Source organism: Leiobunum rupestre, chromosome 8 (genome assembly GCF_980474605.1).
Source record: "Leiobunum rupestre chromosome 8, qqLeiRupe1.1.hap1, whole genome shotgun sequence".
Taxonomy (NCBI): domain Eukaryota; kingdom Metazoa; phylum Arthropoda; class Arachnida; order Opiliones; family Sclerosomatidae; genus Leiobunum; species Leiobunum rupestre.
Window position 1 is genome coordinate 39,380,434 of NC_143391.1, and position 19,120 is coordinate 39,399,553.

General features: G+C 34.1%; 1 protein-coding gene across 5 annotated transcripts in view; it reads left to right on the forward strand.

Moving 5' to 3' along the window:
• The window catches only part of Dys (Dystrophin), a 168,895-nt gene that overhangs the window by 12,266 nt on the left and 137,509 nt on the right, over positions 1-19,120 (forward strand). For all 5 annotated transcript variants that reach the window (XM_090156585.1, XM_090156586.1, XM_090156588.1 and 2 more), the window contains 29 exons: positions 137-267; positions 1,893-1,937; positions 2,008-2,123; positions 2,191-2,312; positions 3,324-3,509; positions 3,688-3,872; positions 4,138-4,282; positions 5,215-5,305; positions 6,015-6,256; positions 6,352-6,534; positions 7,024-7,293; positions 7,678-7,777; positions 7,855-8,090; positions 8,398-8,814; positions 8,907-9,026; positions 11,751-11,864; positions 12,339-12,482; positions 13,026-13,419; positions 13,546-13,649; positions 15,046-15,198; positions 15,916-16,015; positions 16,096-16,157; positions 17,029-17,157; positions 17,223-17,396; positions 17,477-17,635; positions 17,695-17,862; positions 17,928-18,104; positions 18,186-18,370; positions 18,434-19,100. In XM_090156585.1, the coding sequence (XP_090012711.1) occupies positions 137-267; positions 1,893-1,937; positions 2,008-2,123; positions 2,191-2,312; positions 3,324-3,509; positions 3,688-3,872; positions 4,138-4,282; positions 5,215-5,305; positions 6,015-6,256; positions 6,352-6,534; positions 7,024-7,293; positions 7,678-7,777; positions 7,855-8,090; positions 8,398-8,814; positions 8,907-9,026; positions 11,751-11,864; positions 12,339-12,482; positions 13,026-13,419; positions 13,546-13,649; positions 15,046-15,198; positions 15,916-16,015; positions 16,096-16,157; positions 17,029-17,157; positions 17,223-17,396; positions 17,477-17,635; positions 17,695-17,862; positions 17,928-18,104; positions 18,186-18,370; positions 18,434-19,100 (5,319 nt within the window). The remainder of the gene's footprint in view (positions 1-136; positions 268-1,892; positions 1,938-2,007; positions 2,124-2,190; positions 2,313-3,323; positions 3,510-3,687; positions 3,873-4,137; positions 4,283-5,214; positions 5,306-6,014; positions 6,257-6,351; positions 6,535-7,023; positions 7,294-7,677; positions 7,778-7,854; positions 8,091-8,397; positions 8,815-8,906; positions 9,027-11,750; positions 11,865-12,338; positions 12,483-13,025; positions 13,420-13,545; positions 13,650-15,045; positions 15,199-15,915; positions 16,016-16,095; positions 16,158-17,028; positions 17,158-17,222; positions 17,397-17,476; positions 17,636-17,694; positions 17,863-17,927; positions 18,105-18,185; positions 18,371-18,433; positions 19,101-19,120) is intronic.

Sequence of the window (19,120 nt, forward strand, 5' to 3'; positions counted from 1 at the left end):
GGGGACCACCCCACAAAAGTAAACTTTTTTCAGCACTCCTCACTCCACCCCGTCTTGCCAGACTTTTATTTACGTTTCTGGGGTTGTTTTAATCTATTATTTTGGAATTTGATAATCTTTGTTTATGTATTTATAGGTTCAAGGTGTTCTCAAGAGTGTTAATTCAGAAATTCCTCAGCAATCAAACTTAGAGAAAACACTGTTGGCCTGGTGCAGAGATGTTTCAAGGGGCTATATTGGAGTAGAAATCAAAAACTTCACAACCAGGTACAGTTCATATTGAACTAGGTTTTATTTTTTTAAGGCTAAAATATTCGCAAAATATCTTATAAAATATTAAAATCTAGATTAGATGTGAACCTGGGTTTATTTGTTAAACTAATTTGGGAACATAATATTTTTCAGAGAATTTTGTTGTGCAAAATTTATTAATTTAAATTTTGTACCCTTACCAAAAAATAAGTTGGCTTTTAGTTTGTATTTAGTTGGTATACACATTTTAGTTGGTATTAAGTTAGTTTTAAGTTGTCAGCATTTTCAATAAACTAGTTAAAGGGGTAATAAGTGGATATTAAGTTGGCAGTATGGCTTTAGTTGGTAATAAGTTGTTGTTATGTATGGTTTAGTTAGTATTTAGTTGGTATTTGTCCCAAATACAAACTTAAAACAAAGTTCCTAGACCACTTAATTTTTGGTAAGGGATAGTAACGGTAATATAAACGCTCTACAAATTCCGCTATATTGAACATAAAAAAGCATTGATTGTATAAATATTGTTCAAGAATAAGTTCAAATAAGGGATTAGGGTTCGAATCCTAATGTCAAATTGACTATAACATTTAGTGATATATGTAATGGATGTAGAAGTAGAGCATAGCTCCGATTTGCTTTGGGCGGCGTTTGGTGAAAATCACACGCTGGCGGCACGGCACCTATTTTTTTAAAATCCTCGGCTGCAGCGGCGCGAAGTGGCCAAAGTTTCTTCCCCCTTTTGAAAATTTTGAAAAAGTTATTTAGAAAATCTCAAAAAAATTCAGCAGGAGATCAATATTTAACAGCGGCGGCGTCAGCGGCGCGATGAAAAGTAAATATGACTGGGTGGCGGCGGTTTGACGCCAGATTAAATATCGGAGATGGCGCGCCAGGCTCTATGTAGAAGCCAAAATCATTTTAATTGAACATGAATTTATACCCCTTGAACCCCGTAGATGCAATGTGGTTTTTTTGGCACTTTTTCAACGGTCTTTAGTTTAAAAATTTTCATCCCATCGTTATCTAACACAAAATGTTACAACGTTAGTTTTTGCTCCGCCTCCCTCATATAGGCATAATGGGCCCTTAAAAATTTTGCTTCTTAGAACTAAATTCAATTTCTCTGCTTCTGATTGGTCAAATTAAAGCTATTTGAACTAATAATATGGCGAGCAACAACTTTCTAATTGGAACCAAATCCGTAAACCCAACGGTTCTCAAGATAGTTTGGAATTGAATGACCATGAACCATGCATTCAAGGTCATTAAATTTTACACTAGTATATGTCCCTCTGCACGATAAAATGTCACATAGAGATTTGAAATTTAAAAAAACTTTTTCAGTTATTTATCATTTTTTGGTTAGTAGTGGACACCCTGTATACTAAACCCCAGTGTATGATTTGAATTGACTTTTCATAGAGAAACAAAGTCTATAGTTTTAAATCCTTTAAATTTTAATCACAACCCTCTTACCTGAATTTATTTCCCGTGTATTCCTGTGAAAAAAGCCTTCAGTCTTTTCCAATTCAGGTTATGAAATAGCTTATTTTTTTTAAATCTATAAATCGGTGAACATAATTACTAGCTCTCTTTCAAAATGCTGCCTTCCACAATTAACATATGTTTATTTTTTATAGCTGGTCCGATGGTTTAGCGTTTAATGTGTTGTTACATAAATTCCTGTAAGTTATAATAATTAGTAAATCATGCTCATTTATTTTTTCTTAGTATTTGGCTTTATAATTATTTTAGCCCCCACTTATTTGAATATGGTGAATTGCTGTCAAAAGATCCTTTTACCCGGTTGGAGCACGCTTTTCAAATTGCACAGAAAGTTCTGGGAATAGATCGATTACTAGACCCTGAAGGTTATTATTTTTTGTTTTTATTTGCATCATTATTTTCCATCATTAATTGGACCTTCATACTTTTCAGATGTCAATTCAAATTTGCCTGACAAAAAATCAGTGGTTATGTATGTCATGTGTTTATTTCAGTCATTGCCGCATCAAACTATTCCATTACGAAGATTAGAATCTGTTGAACTTTCAGATACTGTAAGTTTCATTTGTTTGTTTTAAATTTATCAGACAGTTGTACCTTGACTGGAAGTGTATTTTTAGTGCTACGCTGAACTGTAGTTTTAAGCTTAATCTGTGAAAAAAAACCAATCGGTGTACACTTTCCAAGTTGCACTGAGTTGTTAAATAATATTCCTCTTAAAACCAAAAATAAATAATATTACGTACAAAAAGTTTGGGACTGCGGCTCCGGAGGATAAATGTTATTTACCAAGTGACATAATTTAACTCAAGTAAAATTCCAAAACCAAATCACAGACTAATAATGTACCTTGTATCGCGATGCCCTGAAATATAGTTTTATTTAATGTTGTAGATTTATTTTTGCATCAAGGCCGTGTTGATTGTGTCATTCGATGTATTAAAGGTGTTTTTAAGTTTTTCCTCAGCATTATGCTGATAATATAAAATTTCTATAAGAAATTACTAAGCTTAACTTTGAAGCATTTTTACAAAATGAAGGTAAACCGCGATCAAAGCTGGATTGCGAGCCCAGACTTTTTGTATGTAAGGTTATTTATTTTTGTTAAAACTCAATTTTTGTTGATTGCTGGAATGTATTGCTAAACTATTAAGCTCAGTTTTAATGAATACCTTGCTATCTTTGTCTGTGTTGACTATGGTCTCAAAAAGAACTACAGTTTTTGTAGTTATACAAATTTTCAATGATAGGCAGGCTGCTATCAAAGCTATAAGTTAGTTAAGCGTCTCTTCTAAATTGGTTTACTGTACCATATGGTTCAGCAAAGGTCAACTATTGGTAGTTTTGGGGTATAATTTATAATATTAGAATTTCAATTTTTCAATCCATTGCAATTTGTATTTAACGCATGCTAGAATGTTTAACTGAGAAATTTGTTCATGGTTTTGAGAATTGTTTTTATAAACTGTATTTTTTTGCATACTTATTGGAATACAAATGTTTCAAAGTGATCCAATATGCAAATTGAATTAGTTGTTTCAATGTGAATTTTTTTTTAATATTAGGGTTCCCCTGAAAGGGTACAGTACAGTAACAGTTCCAGTAGCGCAATGTCATCTTTCAAAGCTTTGTCAGAGTCCTATCAATCAAAATTAGAAAATGTGTTAATGTGGTTGCTAGAAGCTGAGGAACATTTAAATCAAGAAGGACCACTTGAAGGGCCACTAGATGTTGTCAAAGAACAATTCCAGGTAGAATATTTTTATAAGATTTTTTCTAAAGATAATTAATTGTGGAAAAGGTTTTGGGGAGATTTTCTTGAGAAAACACATTTTCTATGGAAAAAAACTTTTTGGGGAAAGCAAATCTGTTTTTGAAACGATAAGGTGTTTTTGTTGTGAGTTTAACTGTAATTCTACCCATTTTCAGTTTCATGAACAATTCATGCTAGATCTGAAAAATTCTATGATTGGTGAAGTTCTTCAAGATGGGTATGAACTCATCAATTCTGGGAATATATCTAACGAAGAGTTGGAAGAAATTCAAATTCAAATGGAGCTTTTAAATGGAAGATGGGAGGAATTGAGGGTCAAGGCAATTGAAAGACAAAACAAGTAATTCTCTTTTATTCTACTTTTATCTATTTTATAACCAGTGGTGGCTCCCTATAACACCCTAGAATGCTTTTGCCTGTTCATTGCAATTATATGTCAATTGGTTCTTGAATGTAGTTTTTGAAAACCTCAACCAATCGAACCTAATACTCTAGTTCAAACTCGCTGCTGGACACATCATGGTGCTACATTAAAGCCGCCGCCTGCTTTTTAACAATATATATTGTGCTCCAAGTTTTAATTTGACTTTGTTTTAAACTTTTAGGCTTCATAGTGTGCTTATGCAACTTCAACAGAATCAAGTTGACCGCCTGAGGCAGTGGCTCACGACAATGGAGGATAGAATATCAAGAATAGGACCAATAGGCCCAACTTTAGCTATAACTAAACAACAAGCTGAGCTACATAAGGTAAGCATATATAATGTACTTATTCATTGTTTTGTGTGATGAAAGTTTTTACCTTAACATTCCATCAAGAAAATATTTAGGCCCATATGACCCGCAGCAATACTTATCAGGGAACTTAAAATTTAAAAAATATTATAGTAAAGTAGGGTACATGAAGATAAAGTGCATGTTTGAACTGTTTCAAATTAGTGTTTAAATCCTATCCCATTGCGGACATGATAATTTTATCTAGGGTTCGCGAGTATAGATCTATTAACTTTTATCTAAAATCAATTTGGCCATTGTACTTAAAGGGGGGACCCTGTGAATGCAACACTCTGTTGAGAGACTGGAGCTTAAATAAGCTTAAAAGAGGTGAGTGAACCCACATGCGTCTAAATAGTCTTTTTATTAATTCATATTTCGGCCACAAAATAAAATAAGCAAATGAAAAGTTGTTCGAATTGTTGAAACTTATAAATAATATAAGAACAATCTATAAGTCACTTTAGGTATCAAGGCTGATGGCTAAAGTCTGACTTAATTATGAAATAATTAAGGGACTAATTTGTGCTATAAACATATTTTATGTTATTACATAAATCCATCGCAATCACAGGGTTTCCCCTTTAAGTATGTGTATTTTGACTTTGTCCTGGTGATAAATGTTTAAAACAGCATTTAAAAAAAAATTCAAATTGGTTTTATTACCGCTCAAAATATAACCTAGCCATCTACATTTTGTCACTATAACCAACCATATTATAAAGTATATGAATTATGAAAATGTCACCAATTTGGTCCATATTAAACTTTTTTCGCTATTGATCTAACCCCTGTGCAGTAAACTGTTATTACCAGAAAAGCTAGGTTCTTGATAATTAAAAAAAAACTACTTAATTGTATTTGTTTGTAATTTTTATTTTTAAATTTTATTTACAAAAATAATATAGAAACTTCAAGCAGATATTGAAAAACAGCAGCAAGTTGTAAATTCTCTTTCGAACATGGTGGTAGTTGTTGAAGAAGGTGGAAATGAAAATTGTAAGTGAATTTTTAGCAATCTATATCAAAAGAGTTATTATGACATGTGTCAGTTCCCTATCTCTTTACTGATGCAACAAATTTTTGGTGTACTTTAGGTCATCACCCTAATACACACTCTTTGCTTGGGTTGTTATAAACAGCTCTTTATGGCTCTTCTTAAACCCATAGCTATACATGTATAGTCTTTGATTTAAGTGTGTTTTGAATAGAAGTTTGAACCAATGTCATGAATCAAGTGTGCATTTTCAACAGTAGTCTTTTCACTGTTTTTCTTCGCAGTAGAATATTTTTGAATTAATTTCTGCTAAAAAAATTGAGAGAAAATACTTAGTGGCTATATTGAAAGGAATATACACAAGAGGCATATTTTTATGAAGACAAAATTGTTGTAATGATGCCCACAGCACCTTTAACTAAGTTTAAATGTCTAAACATGTTAAAATTTGTTAGCTTTTACTGACTTTGTTGCTTTTTGCTTAACAGCTAAAACATTATTGCTTTTACTTTAGTAAGTTTTTGAGCTTGAATTATTTTAAGCTTGACACTTTTACCACAGGTGGGATGCAGAAGCTGAGCTTGGTCCAAGTGTTTCGTGTTTAATTGACCCTTTCAATACACGGAAGGGTGGCGTACTTAAAATTTACGGTTTACCTTAAGGATAGTAACCAATATTTTTCTAATGGTGATTTTCTCTCTTTTGTTAAAGCATATGCTGCACTACTAGAAGACCAGTTAGCCGCCCTTGGTGAGCGTTGGGCTCATTTATGTCACTGGGTGGAGGAACGAGGATCAAATATTATATTCATCTTACCACAGTGGCAAGCACTAGAAGATGAGCAAGTTGCTTTTAATGCTTGGCTCCAGTCACAAGAAACCGTATTGAAAAATATGATTGATATAAAACCATCCGATCCTCATGTTCTTTTGGAACAGGCAAAACAACTTGAGGTAATTTCGATATTTCTATTTCTTCTTCATACCTCCAATAAGGCCTAGAAAGTTTGTTTTTTGTGTTTTTACTATTAAATGTCTCTTTTTTGTAGCAAATGGAACAAGATATGGAACTACACCATAGATTATTTGGCCAAATAACTGAAAGAACTAAAGACATTGTTAATAAGCTGGAAAAGGGCTCGGTTGCTATGATAGATCTAACCCGACAATTAGAAAATATAACAATGAAATGGGACAGGCTAGTTCAAGAAATGGAATCTCTTAGTAAGAAAGTAAGTAATTTTAATATAAGATTCCCAGATAAATTTTACCATGATGCCCAAGGATTGTCTCAATGTAGTAATTCTCCCTGAATATAAATAAATACATTATTGTAAATATTAATATTCTTCTAATTAAGAATATTGTACTCTACCCAATACTGTTGAAGAAAAGTAGGCATGTGTGAGTCTTAATTTTAGTAGTTCCAGATGAGTCTAGAGTATCTAAAATTTTTATTATAGAGTTTTGAGTTGTTTTTTTTTCTAAGATGTTTAGTAATCAGGCTTACCTTGAAAAAAGGTTTCAAGTACTCTAACAGTTAGACTTAGCTTTTGAGTACTTGTATTAATGAGCAATGCCGGAGCTAGTTTTTAAAATTGTGTGAAATTTAAATGTTTACAAAATTGCTAAATTCTCACAAACCTTGGGATATAATTTGGTTTAGATGCAGGTTTTCTGATCTGTTGTTAATTTTATATTTATGAAATTGATATTTAAAGCTCGCCATCTCTGGATCTGGTCATAGAGTTTCTTTAGTGCATTTGAAACACGAAACTTCCCAAAAATCTGTTGGTCATGAAAATCCAGCTAGAGATTCCAGTGCGAAGAAACGTAGGTTAGATAGTTTGAAATTGCAAGAATGGTACCAAAACCTGGATTCATTAAATACATGGATGGAAAGTGTTGAGTCAGTTTTGGGTTTATCCGATGATCAAGCTGATAATACAGATAGTAAATGGGAAAAACCACAAGATCACAAGTACTTGGAAGTAAGTAAAATACAAATAATATTTTTCTATAGAAATATTCATTTAGGTTATTAAAATTAAACACGTACCTTTGCTAGTTCAAAGCATTTTTCAGTGAGTAATTTTCCTGCCAAATCGCCAAAGCATATATCTCCTCTCAGCTTAAAATTTACTGCCGTAATTATTGTACTGACAATGTCAGTTGTAAATATTACATTGTATAGGGATATTTTTCTCATTTACTAACCATCTTTGATTCTTTGTCCATTTAATAGCTTTCGAAAGCCACTATTTTTATAGACTAAAATATTGTATTTTAAGATTTCCATTATTCATTAATATTTTTAATTTTGTTAAACATTTAAAAAACCTATATTATTTAATAGTCTTTACAAAAAAATTTAGAAAATCAGATTGGATGTCCAAAATCATCAAGAAGATATGCGTCAACTTCTAATCCAAGGGCAAAATGTTTTGGATGATCTGGATGCTATGGGAGAATCAGGTTTGTGATGTGTATTTTGTTAAAATGATAAATGGTTTCATTATTTTATATTTTAATGGAGGGTATATATATTCTAGTTTCCAATTTACGAGAAGTACTTCAGCTCCTCGATTCACGATGGTGCGAAGTGAATCGTGCTCTTGACTCGAAGAAAAAGCAAATAAGTCATTCTGTATTAGTTCAGCAAATACAAAAAGAGGTTGGGAGTATGAGCCAAGCTTTAGATTCTCATTTGAGGTGGCTTGAAAGTACGGAAGGACATCTGCATACCACAAAGTCTGAAGAACTTGAGAAGGTTCATGAAAATTGTAAGGTAGGAAAGTGTCTTGTCTTTTAAAGTATGTTTTGTTTTCTGAGTGCGTGAATGTAAGATTGTTTCTATTGTAATTGTATGGTGGTATGCTCAAATACACCACTGCCTTTTATTAAGGAAAATTTTGTAATGAACTACCTGAATGGTCCAATCTTTCCTGATTGTAGTGCCACTCCCTCTGGAGCGGATTAAATTTTTTTAAACCTAATTTTTTTGGAACCTCCAGCCATTCCTGGCCTTTTTAAATCTCAACAGTATTTTGGAAAAAAAATTGATGCATTATAAATTAATTGTACTCTAACTATAGGCTAGAGTTCAGTTTGTAAGAAGTCACGAAGAGAAATTGAAAAGAATGCGGGAGCAAGTAAAACAACTAGATGCTTCTATATCATCTACAGTACAAAAAGAAGTACAGAAAATATATGAAGGGTATCACAGTTTAGCGTACAAATTAGAGGAACTTGAAAAGGCTCTGAAGACAACGTTACAACATGCTCCCTCCCCAAAATTTGTTGAAGCTGTAGAGGCATTAGAAAAATGGTTGAATAGTGTTAAAGACGCCTTGGATTCTGAAGAAATTAAAGCATCTGACTTGGAGACTCTTGATGATAAATTGAAAACACTGAGAGACATAGAAACAACAGTAAATGAAGAAGAAGGAAATTTAATTTATGTTAATCAAACAGGAGAAAAACTGCTACAGGATATGCCTAGAGCCTTGTGGGTTAGTATAGTTGCATTTCTTCCTAATGGAAAATGATAATAAAACATTCCTTCGCAATGTTTTACATAAAACTGTTGTCTTCCCTGAATTAGGTGCCGGTTTTAGAAAAGCAACTTGAAAATCTTAATACTTCCTGGGAAACAGTGTGCACTTTGGTTGAAGCGAAAATTGAAGGAACTGATAAACTTATTGTTGAAATAAAACAATTTCAGGTAAGCCAAATCCTTAACTGTAATTGACTTAATTGTGTTAATTTTTTGTTGATAATGTGTTTTTATAACATACAAATAGAGAATTACTTTCACAGTAGAAATTTTGGGTTTTCAATCGGTTTTATTAATAGTAATATAAACATTTTATGGTATCTATCCTTTTTTCGATATTTGCAAAAGGGTTATATTTTTTAAGTTAAGGTATCACTTAATTACACTGCTACTCTTAAAAAGAATCCATAATTCGACCTAGGAACAACTATTAAGACAGATATTTTAATCTCAATTTCGTGGACCTTTTTTTGTTTGTGATTGGAAAATAAGACCATTTTACACTAGATCAGTTTGATTTATCCAGCAGAAAGACTATTCGCCATAGGGAAATTCTAAAACTAACGTTTCAAACATTCGATCTGTCATCATTTTAAGTTATTTTTGGTCCATTTTCCTAAATTATAAAATTCAAAGGGATGAAAATAATTTCTGTGATCGCATGGAAGCCTTTTACTCGCTCGGGGAAAGAGAAAGAAGGGGAAGCTTTGTCAACCAAACATAAAGTCAAACAGCTGCAGCCAATAAGAGAGGTGGTGCAAAAATATCAATTTTTTTTATTATTCAAAATTGGGTGGTTTGGTTAGACCCAACCTAGCACTTCGACCAGAGGTCCATTGTGCAGCCCCAGCCATTTAAACATGGAAAAACCCAGTCTTAGAAACGAAGCGTAGGATTTGCTTCGCCGGGATGTTGGAAAGATCGCTTGTTTCCAACCTATGCATACCAAGGTACTCAAACCTTTGAGCCGCATAAGAATCACAGACACAAAGGACATGAGAGGAAGTTTCCTCCTCTGCAAGGCATGCCCTGCACAAAGGACTAACACTGATACCAATCAGATGCAGATGTCTATTAAGCTGGCAGTGAGCTAAAAGTAGGCCCGTAACCACCCTTATACAACTCTTAGAGAGTGAAAGCAACTCAGTTGCTCTATTCATAGAAGGCCCAGGAATAAACTCCTTGGACAGCCTCTGACCCTCCGTCTCAAGCCAAAGCCTGCCTCTTATGACCAGGCACCCAATATAGTTGAACCCTATTATTTGTGCCCAGTTCTGAAAGGAGATCCAAACAGCTAAGAACGAGCTTAGACGCAATACTAAACTCATTAAGAGCCTTAAGGGCAGCCTGACTGTCTGAGAAAATCTGAATAGTCTTGCCCCGATACATCTTTTTAAGACAGAAGTCTACACAGAAGCAAATGGCTTAAATCTCAGACTGAAAAACCGTAGCAAAAACGCCAAGGCTCTCAGAGAAGCCAAATTTATTAGTCTGACAATAAACTCCAGCACCCACCCCTGAGTGAGTCTTGGAGCCATCCGTGAACCAAACAATTTCGCCCTTGGTTCCAAACACTGTGTCGCCAGACCAGTCTAAACGGCTGGGTAAAGTAAACACTAAACTGCTTTTCAAAGTGTATCTTTGTAGCCATGTTGTCAGAACCCATCAATAAGATTGGTAAGTGACCAGAATATTGCCGAAACAATTTGGTGTGACTGCACTCCCAATTAGCAGGCCTCCACCAACCATTATGCAGTAACCAATGAGCACTCATAATTGCAACTTCCTCTATATAAAGATGAAGCGGTAGAATATTCAGGAGCACCTCCAGAGAAACGCTTGGGGCTGTTCTCATAGCTCCTGTAATGCTGACACAGGCCAGCCTTTGCACAGTGTGTAGTTCAGCCTGAACTGACTTAAGCACTACCCTCGGCCACTAAACCACTACTGCATACGTCCGCATAGGCTTGATTATCATGGTATAGATCCAATACACAACCTTTGGGCTAAGACCACAAGACTTGCTTATGGTACCCCTTACACTCCAGAATAAAATTTTTGCCTTCCTGATACTAAGGTCAAGATGTGGCTTCCATGTTAGTTTACTGTCGAGAATAACACCAAGGTATTTTACCTAAGTTGATTTGATCAGGATGGTCCCAAAGAAAGAAATATCATTGAACAAGTCCTGCACCTTCCTCCGAGTGAAAGGAATCAGGCTCGTCTTGTCAGGATTGACGGTGAGGCCAACATCCCTACACCAGCTTTCCACAGAGATGAGAGCTTTTCTCATCATAGTCGAAATGGCTCCTGGGAACTAGCCCAGTAATTATCACTGCGACATCGTCAGCATAACCAAAGCCGCACCAGCCATCCCTGTTTAGCCTCACCAAGAGTTTGTCCACAAACAGGCACCACAGCAGAACACCCCCCTGAGGGCAGCCCCGGCTGGTGGTGACCCTTAGCGATTCGCTAAGCAGGGAAGCCGTCGCAACCCGATCAGTCAACATAGCAAAAATGTCTAAGGAAAGGGGGTGCAGCATGGCAAGCAAAGAAAGAGACATTAATATAATCTCACCGTGCACAATAGTAGAGAAATTCGTCAAGGGGGTTCGAAGTATGTAAATGTAAAGAGGGGGTCTAGAAGGGGTTGGAAATTTAGTAGTAAAAGGTAGGCCCAAGGGGGACTTGACCCGGAAACCCGGCCCCCTTGTCTATGCCACTGGTTTCCATTATAGCACCATCACAAATACCAACTTCAAAACATACATGCATAAAGAATTTTTTTTGTTTAAACCAAGATAAAACTGCGATTGCTACACTATTAGTTCCATGAACATAATTTTTATATTTTGTTAATTTGAATGCCTATTAATTTCTTGGTTTATTAAGGATGAGGTGGAAGGTCTTAGCGGATGGATGCAAGATGTAGAGGGTTTCTTACAAGCAGAGGAAGCTGCTCTTGGGGATCTTGAGACACTTCAAGCCCAACTTGAGCAAAGTAATGTAAGTTACGCAACACATACATCTAGTCAGGCCCAATGTTAGTGTCATTGTTCATGTGAGAAGAAAGTAAATTACTATCCAACCCCTGCACCTGCCACATGATTCAAAATATAAAAAAACCTTTTTTTTAACCAAAGTTGAATTTTATTGTTTGTAATTACCAAGCCGAATCAGATCTGATGTTGTGCTTGTAATTTTTATTTCATATTTTTAATTACATTTTTATTCATCTCCTCATAAAGTAAATGTATTCCAAATATATTCACGTTTAAAATTTTCTTGTTATGAATTATGAAAACATTGTGATTTAATAGATAACCTTCAGTTTTTGAGATGTTATGACTTTTTTGATGCGTTGAACTGTTTAATGCAGGATTATTGAATTACTAAATATAACTATCAAAACTTGGGCTCAGACCAATTATTTTAAATATGATTTGCTTGGAGGTTTAAGCTAATGACTATCTTCCATAGGCACTTCAAGATGATATAAAGACTCTGCAGCCTAATCTAGACAGAATTAATAAAAGTGGTAAGGAGTTAATGGAAAGTGCTACTCCTCAATATCTGGAACACATGAAATCCAAACTAAAGCATTTAAATGAAAAGTGGGAAATTGTAAGTATAACAGAAATAATTAATCTGAATATCACTAAAATCTGATAAAACCGATTTAGATAAATCTTTATAAACAATCAAAACGATTTTCTTAGTCTCAGAAGTATTTTAAACAATCTGAGGTCAATGATTTTTAAGTTTACAGAACTGCTGTTAAAATATGAAAATCAATTACAATAGCCCAAAATTGTTTCCAAAATCTTAAAAATCTTAAAAATCTTAAACCATTTTGGAATTTTTGAAATAGTTTTAGTATTGCTAATACTCAACTCCTTACGTTTTTGCATAAAGGGTACTGATTTTCATCCAGTTGCTATTTTCTCATATATTTCTATCTTTCGAAGCTTTGGCTTTCAATGCTATCAAATTGGTGTTTCTGAAAATATTATTATTGATTTTTGACAAATTTCTTTGTATTTTCATATTTTTTAAAAATTTAGTACAAACAAAATTGTGTAATTACAATACAAGTTTTCAGAATGATTTTCATGACAAAGTTTGTTAAAACTATTATGTTCCAAAAACGTTTCTTCACTTTTTAAGGTTGTTCATCAAGCCAATGACAAAAATGAATCTCTTAATGAAGCTTTAAGGAAAAGCGAAGCCGCTGTTCAAGGCGTTAAAGATATGGCTGAATGGCTGGACAATATTGAAAGAGAAACACCTAATGATAGTGTGATTAGCACTCACAACGAGTTACATTTAAGAGCGAAGCAATTGCAAGTTATACGTGACAGACTTGATGCCAAATCTGTTGAGATGAAAAGCCTTCGAGAAGTAGTACGAGGAATATTACGTACTTGCCCTAAAGGTGCCTATAAGGAACTCAGTGAAGGGTTTGACTGCTTAAAAGAAAGATGGGATGAAGTTTATAGAAATGTTCAAGATGCTTATCAAGCGTTTAGAGATGCATCTTCGAAATACACGGAATTTCGAAGTAAGTCTTTACTATGATTCAAATTGAATAATGAAATATTATCATAAAGAAATGAAATTTTTGAAACATTTAAGTTAATCATCATACAATTAAATTATACCTGATAACTTTATTTGTTTACTTCAGGCTTATTAATGATGGAGAAAGATTGGCTGGATCGGCTTGAAAAGAAATTAAAAAGATCTCCGGAATCTGCAGCGGATGCTGAAGAAATTTCTGAAAACCTCGATGTACGTATTGGCCATTTTAAAGATAATAACTGGTCCCTGATGTTATTGCAATTCAATATTTCGTATAATTTCATGGTATTAACTAGATATTTATCAAGAGAGGGTTGTAACTATGCAATAGACCATTTCCTTTCAATATCTTCTTAAAGGGGAACGTTCAAGCTTTAACCAGTTAGATAGCCCTATAGCCCATTAAAAACTAAAATTTATGCCGAAAACCGCATCAAAAAATATTGAGGGGTTAATTTTTAATAAAAAAAGAAATTTCGGGAAATCGAAAACCGCCACGGCACCTGCTGGGAAGTCGGTGAGACAAAAAAACAACGCAAAAAAATTGTTTTGCATACGCGGCGCGTTCCAGTTATAAGAGACCTAAGCCTTTAAAAGTTAGGATAGTTCGCAAATCGCTCATACGGGGTTAGGGGCGCTGACGGCAGCCCCCTAAGATGGCGGCGAAAATTCAAACCCAAACACCTGGCGTTATTTTTCGTTTCAACTTTTTGGGCCAAAAACTATAGTTTGAAAAAAAAAAAGGTACGTGTTGGTATATTGAACGTCTTGTTAATCTTTTGATACGGAAATAAAGCCATATTTGGAAAAGCTTGGCTATTCCCCTCTAAAGAACACAAATATGGCTTATATGGAGTAAAAGAGTCATGATCTCATATGGATGTGTTTTTTCCCCATATTCATTGGAGTCAGTCCTATGAAATCAAACAGACTAGTCAACACTACCTCATTTATTTTTACACAAATTTTTATTGGAAAGTAGACTTTAAATAATAACCATTCTGGAAAATTGGTTCTTTTCTGATTTATTGAAAATTACGAATGTTACAGATAGAGGACTGAAAATTTGGGAATTATCATTATTTAAAGCCGACTTTCAAAAAAAAGAACGAAAAATTGAGATACAACCCCACTCAAATTTACTTGTGCTGACACTGTATTTCTTAAGCAAAGTGAGATACGCTACGCGAAATTTAAAAAAAATCCTAGTTTCGCACTTGCTTTTCTTGCTTGTGTGCAAATTGGTTTTTGAAACACCGCAATTCGCTTATGATCTTTATGTTAAGTCTTTAATTTGGGAAAAACATGACTTTTGTGTCAAATTAGACAAATTTACTACAATTTCAAGTAAAAATATTGATTAAATAAAAAATATGAAATCTAGGAAGTTTTGGGTTTTCAAATAAAAGTTTGTTTTTGGGGTCTCCTACCCCATAGTTTCAGTGACCTTATCCTTCAATTCCAAAAACGTTCCAAAACCCATGAAAGAAATAACATGTCTCAGTTAATTAGTGTTGGCTTTTGGGGCAAGGCATATGTGTTAATTATATTTGTCTTTTGAAGAAAAGACATTTCTCAATTAATTAGGGTTGTTTATCTTAAATAGGACCTAGAAAATCACATGAGGAATCATCCTGCTGAGAGGCTTCCTCGCATTCAGAGTCTAGCGCAGTATTTGTTTGAAGAAGGAATAATGGCAGCGACAGTTCAAGAGGAAGTGAAAGAAATTAGCAATAGATGGCAAATTTTAAAGATACAGGTAAAATTTTTGGAACACTTCTACAAGAGTTAAAATTTCCTAAAAATTTCTTAAATTATGGCAAAACTAGTCCGAGAAAGCCAAAATATAGTTTTATTATTTGAAAACTTCATAGCCAACTATATCTAAACAAATTACATTTAAATCAATTCTTACACTTAGATTAAGCTAATAGTATTTATAATTAAGAGGCCATGGGTAATTGAACAATATATTTAGATATTCACTAGATCTTATGTCACTCATTTTAAACATGCTTCAGTTTTGCCAATTACTCCTGTGTTGTGTAAATAGTCAGTATAGTACTAGTAATTTTCAAAATGGAGTACACCCATTTAATTGATGTAGTACTCTGCAATGTAGCCAACCCATAGATTTAAATGAAATTGAATTGAACTAACTTTCCATGATGATGGAATGCATAGTTAAATTTTCCCAATTTGGGTATAAAAAATAAATTAGAACCATTCGAGATGTAAAATATTCTAGCTATACCCTGCTATTATATTTATAGCTGTTGTTACATTTAATCAGTGGCGGAGCCAGAAATTCTTAAACGGGGGTCAAAATATGTGAATGTTAAGAGGGGGGTTGAGAAGGGGGTGGAAATTTAGTACAGTCAAAGGTAGGTCTGGACCCGGAAACCTCCCCTTGTCTACACCACTGCATTTAATTCTTATATATGGTTAATTATAGTTAAAAAATTATACATTATAGGGACAAAAACATCAGCAGGTCTTAGAGTCGAGCATGGCTCATGCCCAACAAATTGAGAAACAAATATTATCGGTACAAAGATGGATCTCTCAAACTGATGGTTAGAAAATTGATTTAAATTGGAATTTTTTAAAGCTTTCTTGCCATTTCTTCTTATATGAATATAATTTTGTTTCATAGTGGCTCTTCAAAATCATCTTGATAATGATACACTTGCACATGATGTACCTCAAGAACAAGAAGTGAGTCCAACAAGATTTTATTTAGTACTAACATATGAAATTTCTAGGCATGTGCGAGCCTTGATTTTTGGGTTCCGAGTCGAGCTTTGAGTATTAAAAATTTCACTTTTCGAGTATCGAGCCAAGCTTTAAAATCTTACCGAGATTTCGAGCTTTTAGGCATAGCTTAAAATGTGGTTTCGAGTACTCGAAGAATTAGGCTTAGCTTAAAAAGAGGGTTTTGAGTACTTGAATAATTACTAAGACCTAGCTTTATAAAGGGGTTTTCGAGTACTCCGTGATAGATTTAGCTTAAAAAGGCTCTGAATAATTGGGTTTATTAAGTAAAACATTTTTACAAAATAAACTATATTTATTAATTACTGCCAGAGCTTTTACGTTTATTTGAAGCCATATTTGAGAAGTCTAAATTAGTAACTGGCCATACAAGGGATTACAACAATAAAATAGTGGACTGATGAACCGCCAAAAAACTAACAATAAACAGCTAGGGCACTATACGTAATTTAACTTACGGTTTTAATTTCGTTTTCTACATTCAAAATTGGTGACCAATCAGAAACAACTAGGACTTGTACCTCACCCAATAAGAAATCTTAAGGCGGGACTATAGAAATTTTTTTTTGTAGCTTTTCCCGCCATTTTTACAAGCTCTCGAGTAGTGCCTTGGTAAGAATAATAGTTTCGAGTACTCGAAATTTAAGCCTAGGCCTCGATTTGAGGCTCGAACCATTTTCGAGCTTTTCATAAAATGATTTTCGAGCTTTGAGCCGAGTACTCGAACGAAATTGAGTACTCGCACATGCCTAGAAATTTCCTAATTTAGCAATGCTAAAAATACTTGTAACACAAATTTCATTATTATTGTTAGACGCTTGAAAAAGAATTTGTTGACAAAGAAAAAGCCTTAGGTGTCTTAGATGATCAAGTGTCTAGTTATAAAGGTCAAGGGAGGCTTGAAGCAGCTACTAGGCTGCATGACCAACTGGGACTTCTCAAAGTAGGTTTTTCTGTTCGGATATTAAACGATTCTTAAGTTATCTTACAACTTTGGTTACATTTTAGAAGCGTTTGACAGAAGCCAAAACAAAATTCCATCGTTTTCAAAAGCCTCCAGATTTTGAACCCAAACTTATCAGAGTTGTAAGAATGCTGGATGAAGTTGAAAATAGCCTACCCATTCTAACCAAAGAGTCTAATGATTTGGAGCAACTACAAGAACAACTCGGGCATTGCATTGTATGTATTTTAACCAAATATTTATGTAAAACTTGAAACACATGTTTTTCAATTAATTTTTTATTTGACTTATATTCTAGCACTTTTATAAACTGTTGAGTGATATAAAGCCAGAAGTAGAACATGTAATTAAACAAGGCAGACGAATTGTTGAAAAAGGAGAAATTGAGGGAATGACTGAAAATTTATCAAAACGTTTGGATGAACTTAAGCAACGTTACAATCAAATTGGATCAAAGGTTTGCGCAAGTTTTTTTATTTGATTTATTAGTGAATTAAATTGGCCCAACTATTTCAGTTGGATGAAAGGAAAGATAGTTTGGAAAACTTAACTATGAAGAACAAAGAACTATTTGAATCTTTAAACTCGTTAGAAGTATTTCTAAAACATATTGAAAGTGATATGACAAATCGAAGACGACAAACTTCTTCTCGTCAAATCAGTGATGATGCACAGTTTATTAGGGTAACAGCTAAAATTTTATAGATTACACAGAGTTCTATTTTTATTAAGAAATTTGCTTTTTGTAGGATTATTTAAAAGAAATGGATCAAAAACAGCCAACATTGCTTATTTTATCTGATTTGTCTGAGGCTTTGTCTAGCCTTTCAAAAGAAACACCAGAGCTTTGCTCTTCCATCTCAGACTTAAAGAGAAATTGGGAGCAAGCCAGGCAAGAACTTAAAGAGCAACTTAGAGAGCTTATGGTATGTATAATATATTCTTCAAATGTATACAGTAATGGCATTAGTACTTGTAGAGTTTGACCTACATTTTAATTGTTTCAGTATGGGAATTCTGATGAAGACAATCTATTACAAGACTTCCTCACATCCCTATTAGCTGTTCGTTCATGGATGGATGGTGCAGAAAAACTTTTCGATCTTTTAAAAACAACTAAAGAAACCTTGAATGAAGAACAAAAGAGAGGATTGCAACATGTAATGAAGGAAATGATAGAAATGAGCAATAGGTAAGAAATAAAGCTTCTTGAAAGTACTTTAAAATTGGAAACTAATGATAAGTCTTAACTCAGGATTGAAACATTACGTGAGTTGGGACACGAACTTGTTCAAAGAGGCCAAAACTACGAACAAGCTGTTGATCCAGAATTGGCCAGACTTAACCAGCAGTGGGAAAATGTCCAAAAGAAGGCACAAATTTGCCAAGAGAAAGGCGATGTCGTTGTCGAAGTAAAAAGATCTATTGTCAGTCAACTAAAGGCCACTCCGGTTAATCTCCCATCTGAAAATGATCAAATAACCATCGAAGAATTTGCCAGTTTGGTTTTGAAAGCCGCTGAAGGTTTAGATTCGGTTGAGGAATTTTTAAAAACTGGCGTTAATTTACATACAACAGAAGTTGGCTTAGATGTGCAGGATCTTATGGAGAATCTAAATGAAAAGTTAATCACAGTTGGTTCGTGTGTTGATCAGGCTAACCAAGAGTCAAAGAGAATACCAAAGATTTGCAATGCTGCTGAAAAACATCAGTTGGAGAGATTAATAAATCAGTTGGCATCTATTCACGGTAGATGGGGCTTGCTTCAGCAAGGACTTCAAGCCAGGCAACAACAGCTGCGCAGTATATTAGAACAGTGGCAGCAGCTGCTTAGAGAAAAAGAGAGACTTTGCTCTAATGTTGAGTCCATGTTCAGAGACTTAGACATGGTCCATCCAAATCCAAAGCAAGTATTACCCAAGGTGAGTAATTCAAATGGTAA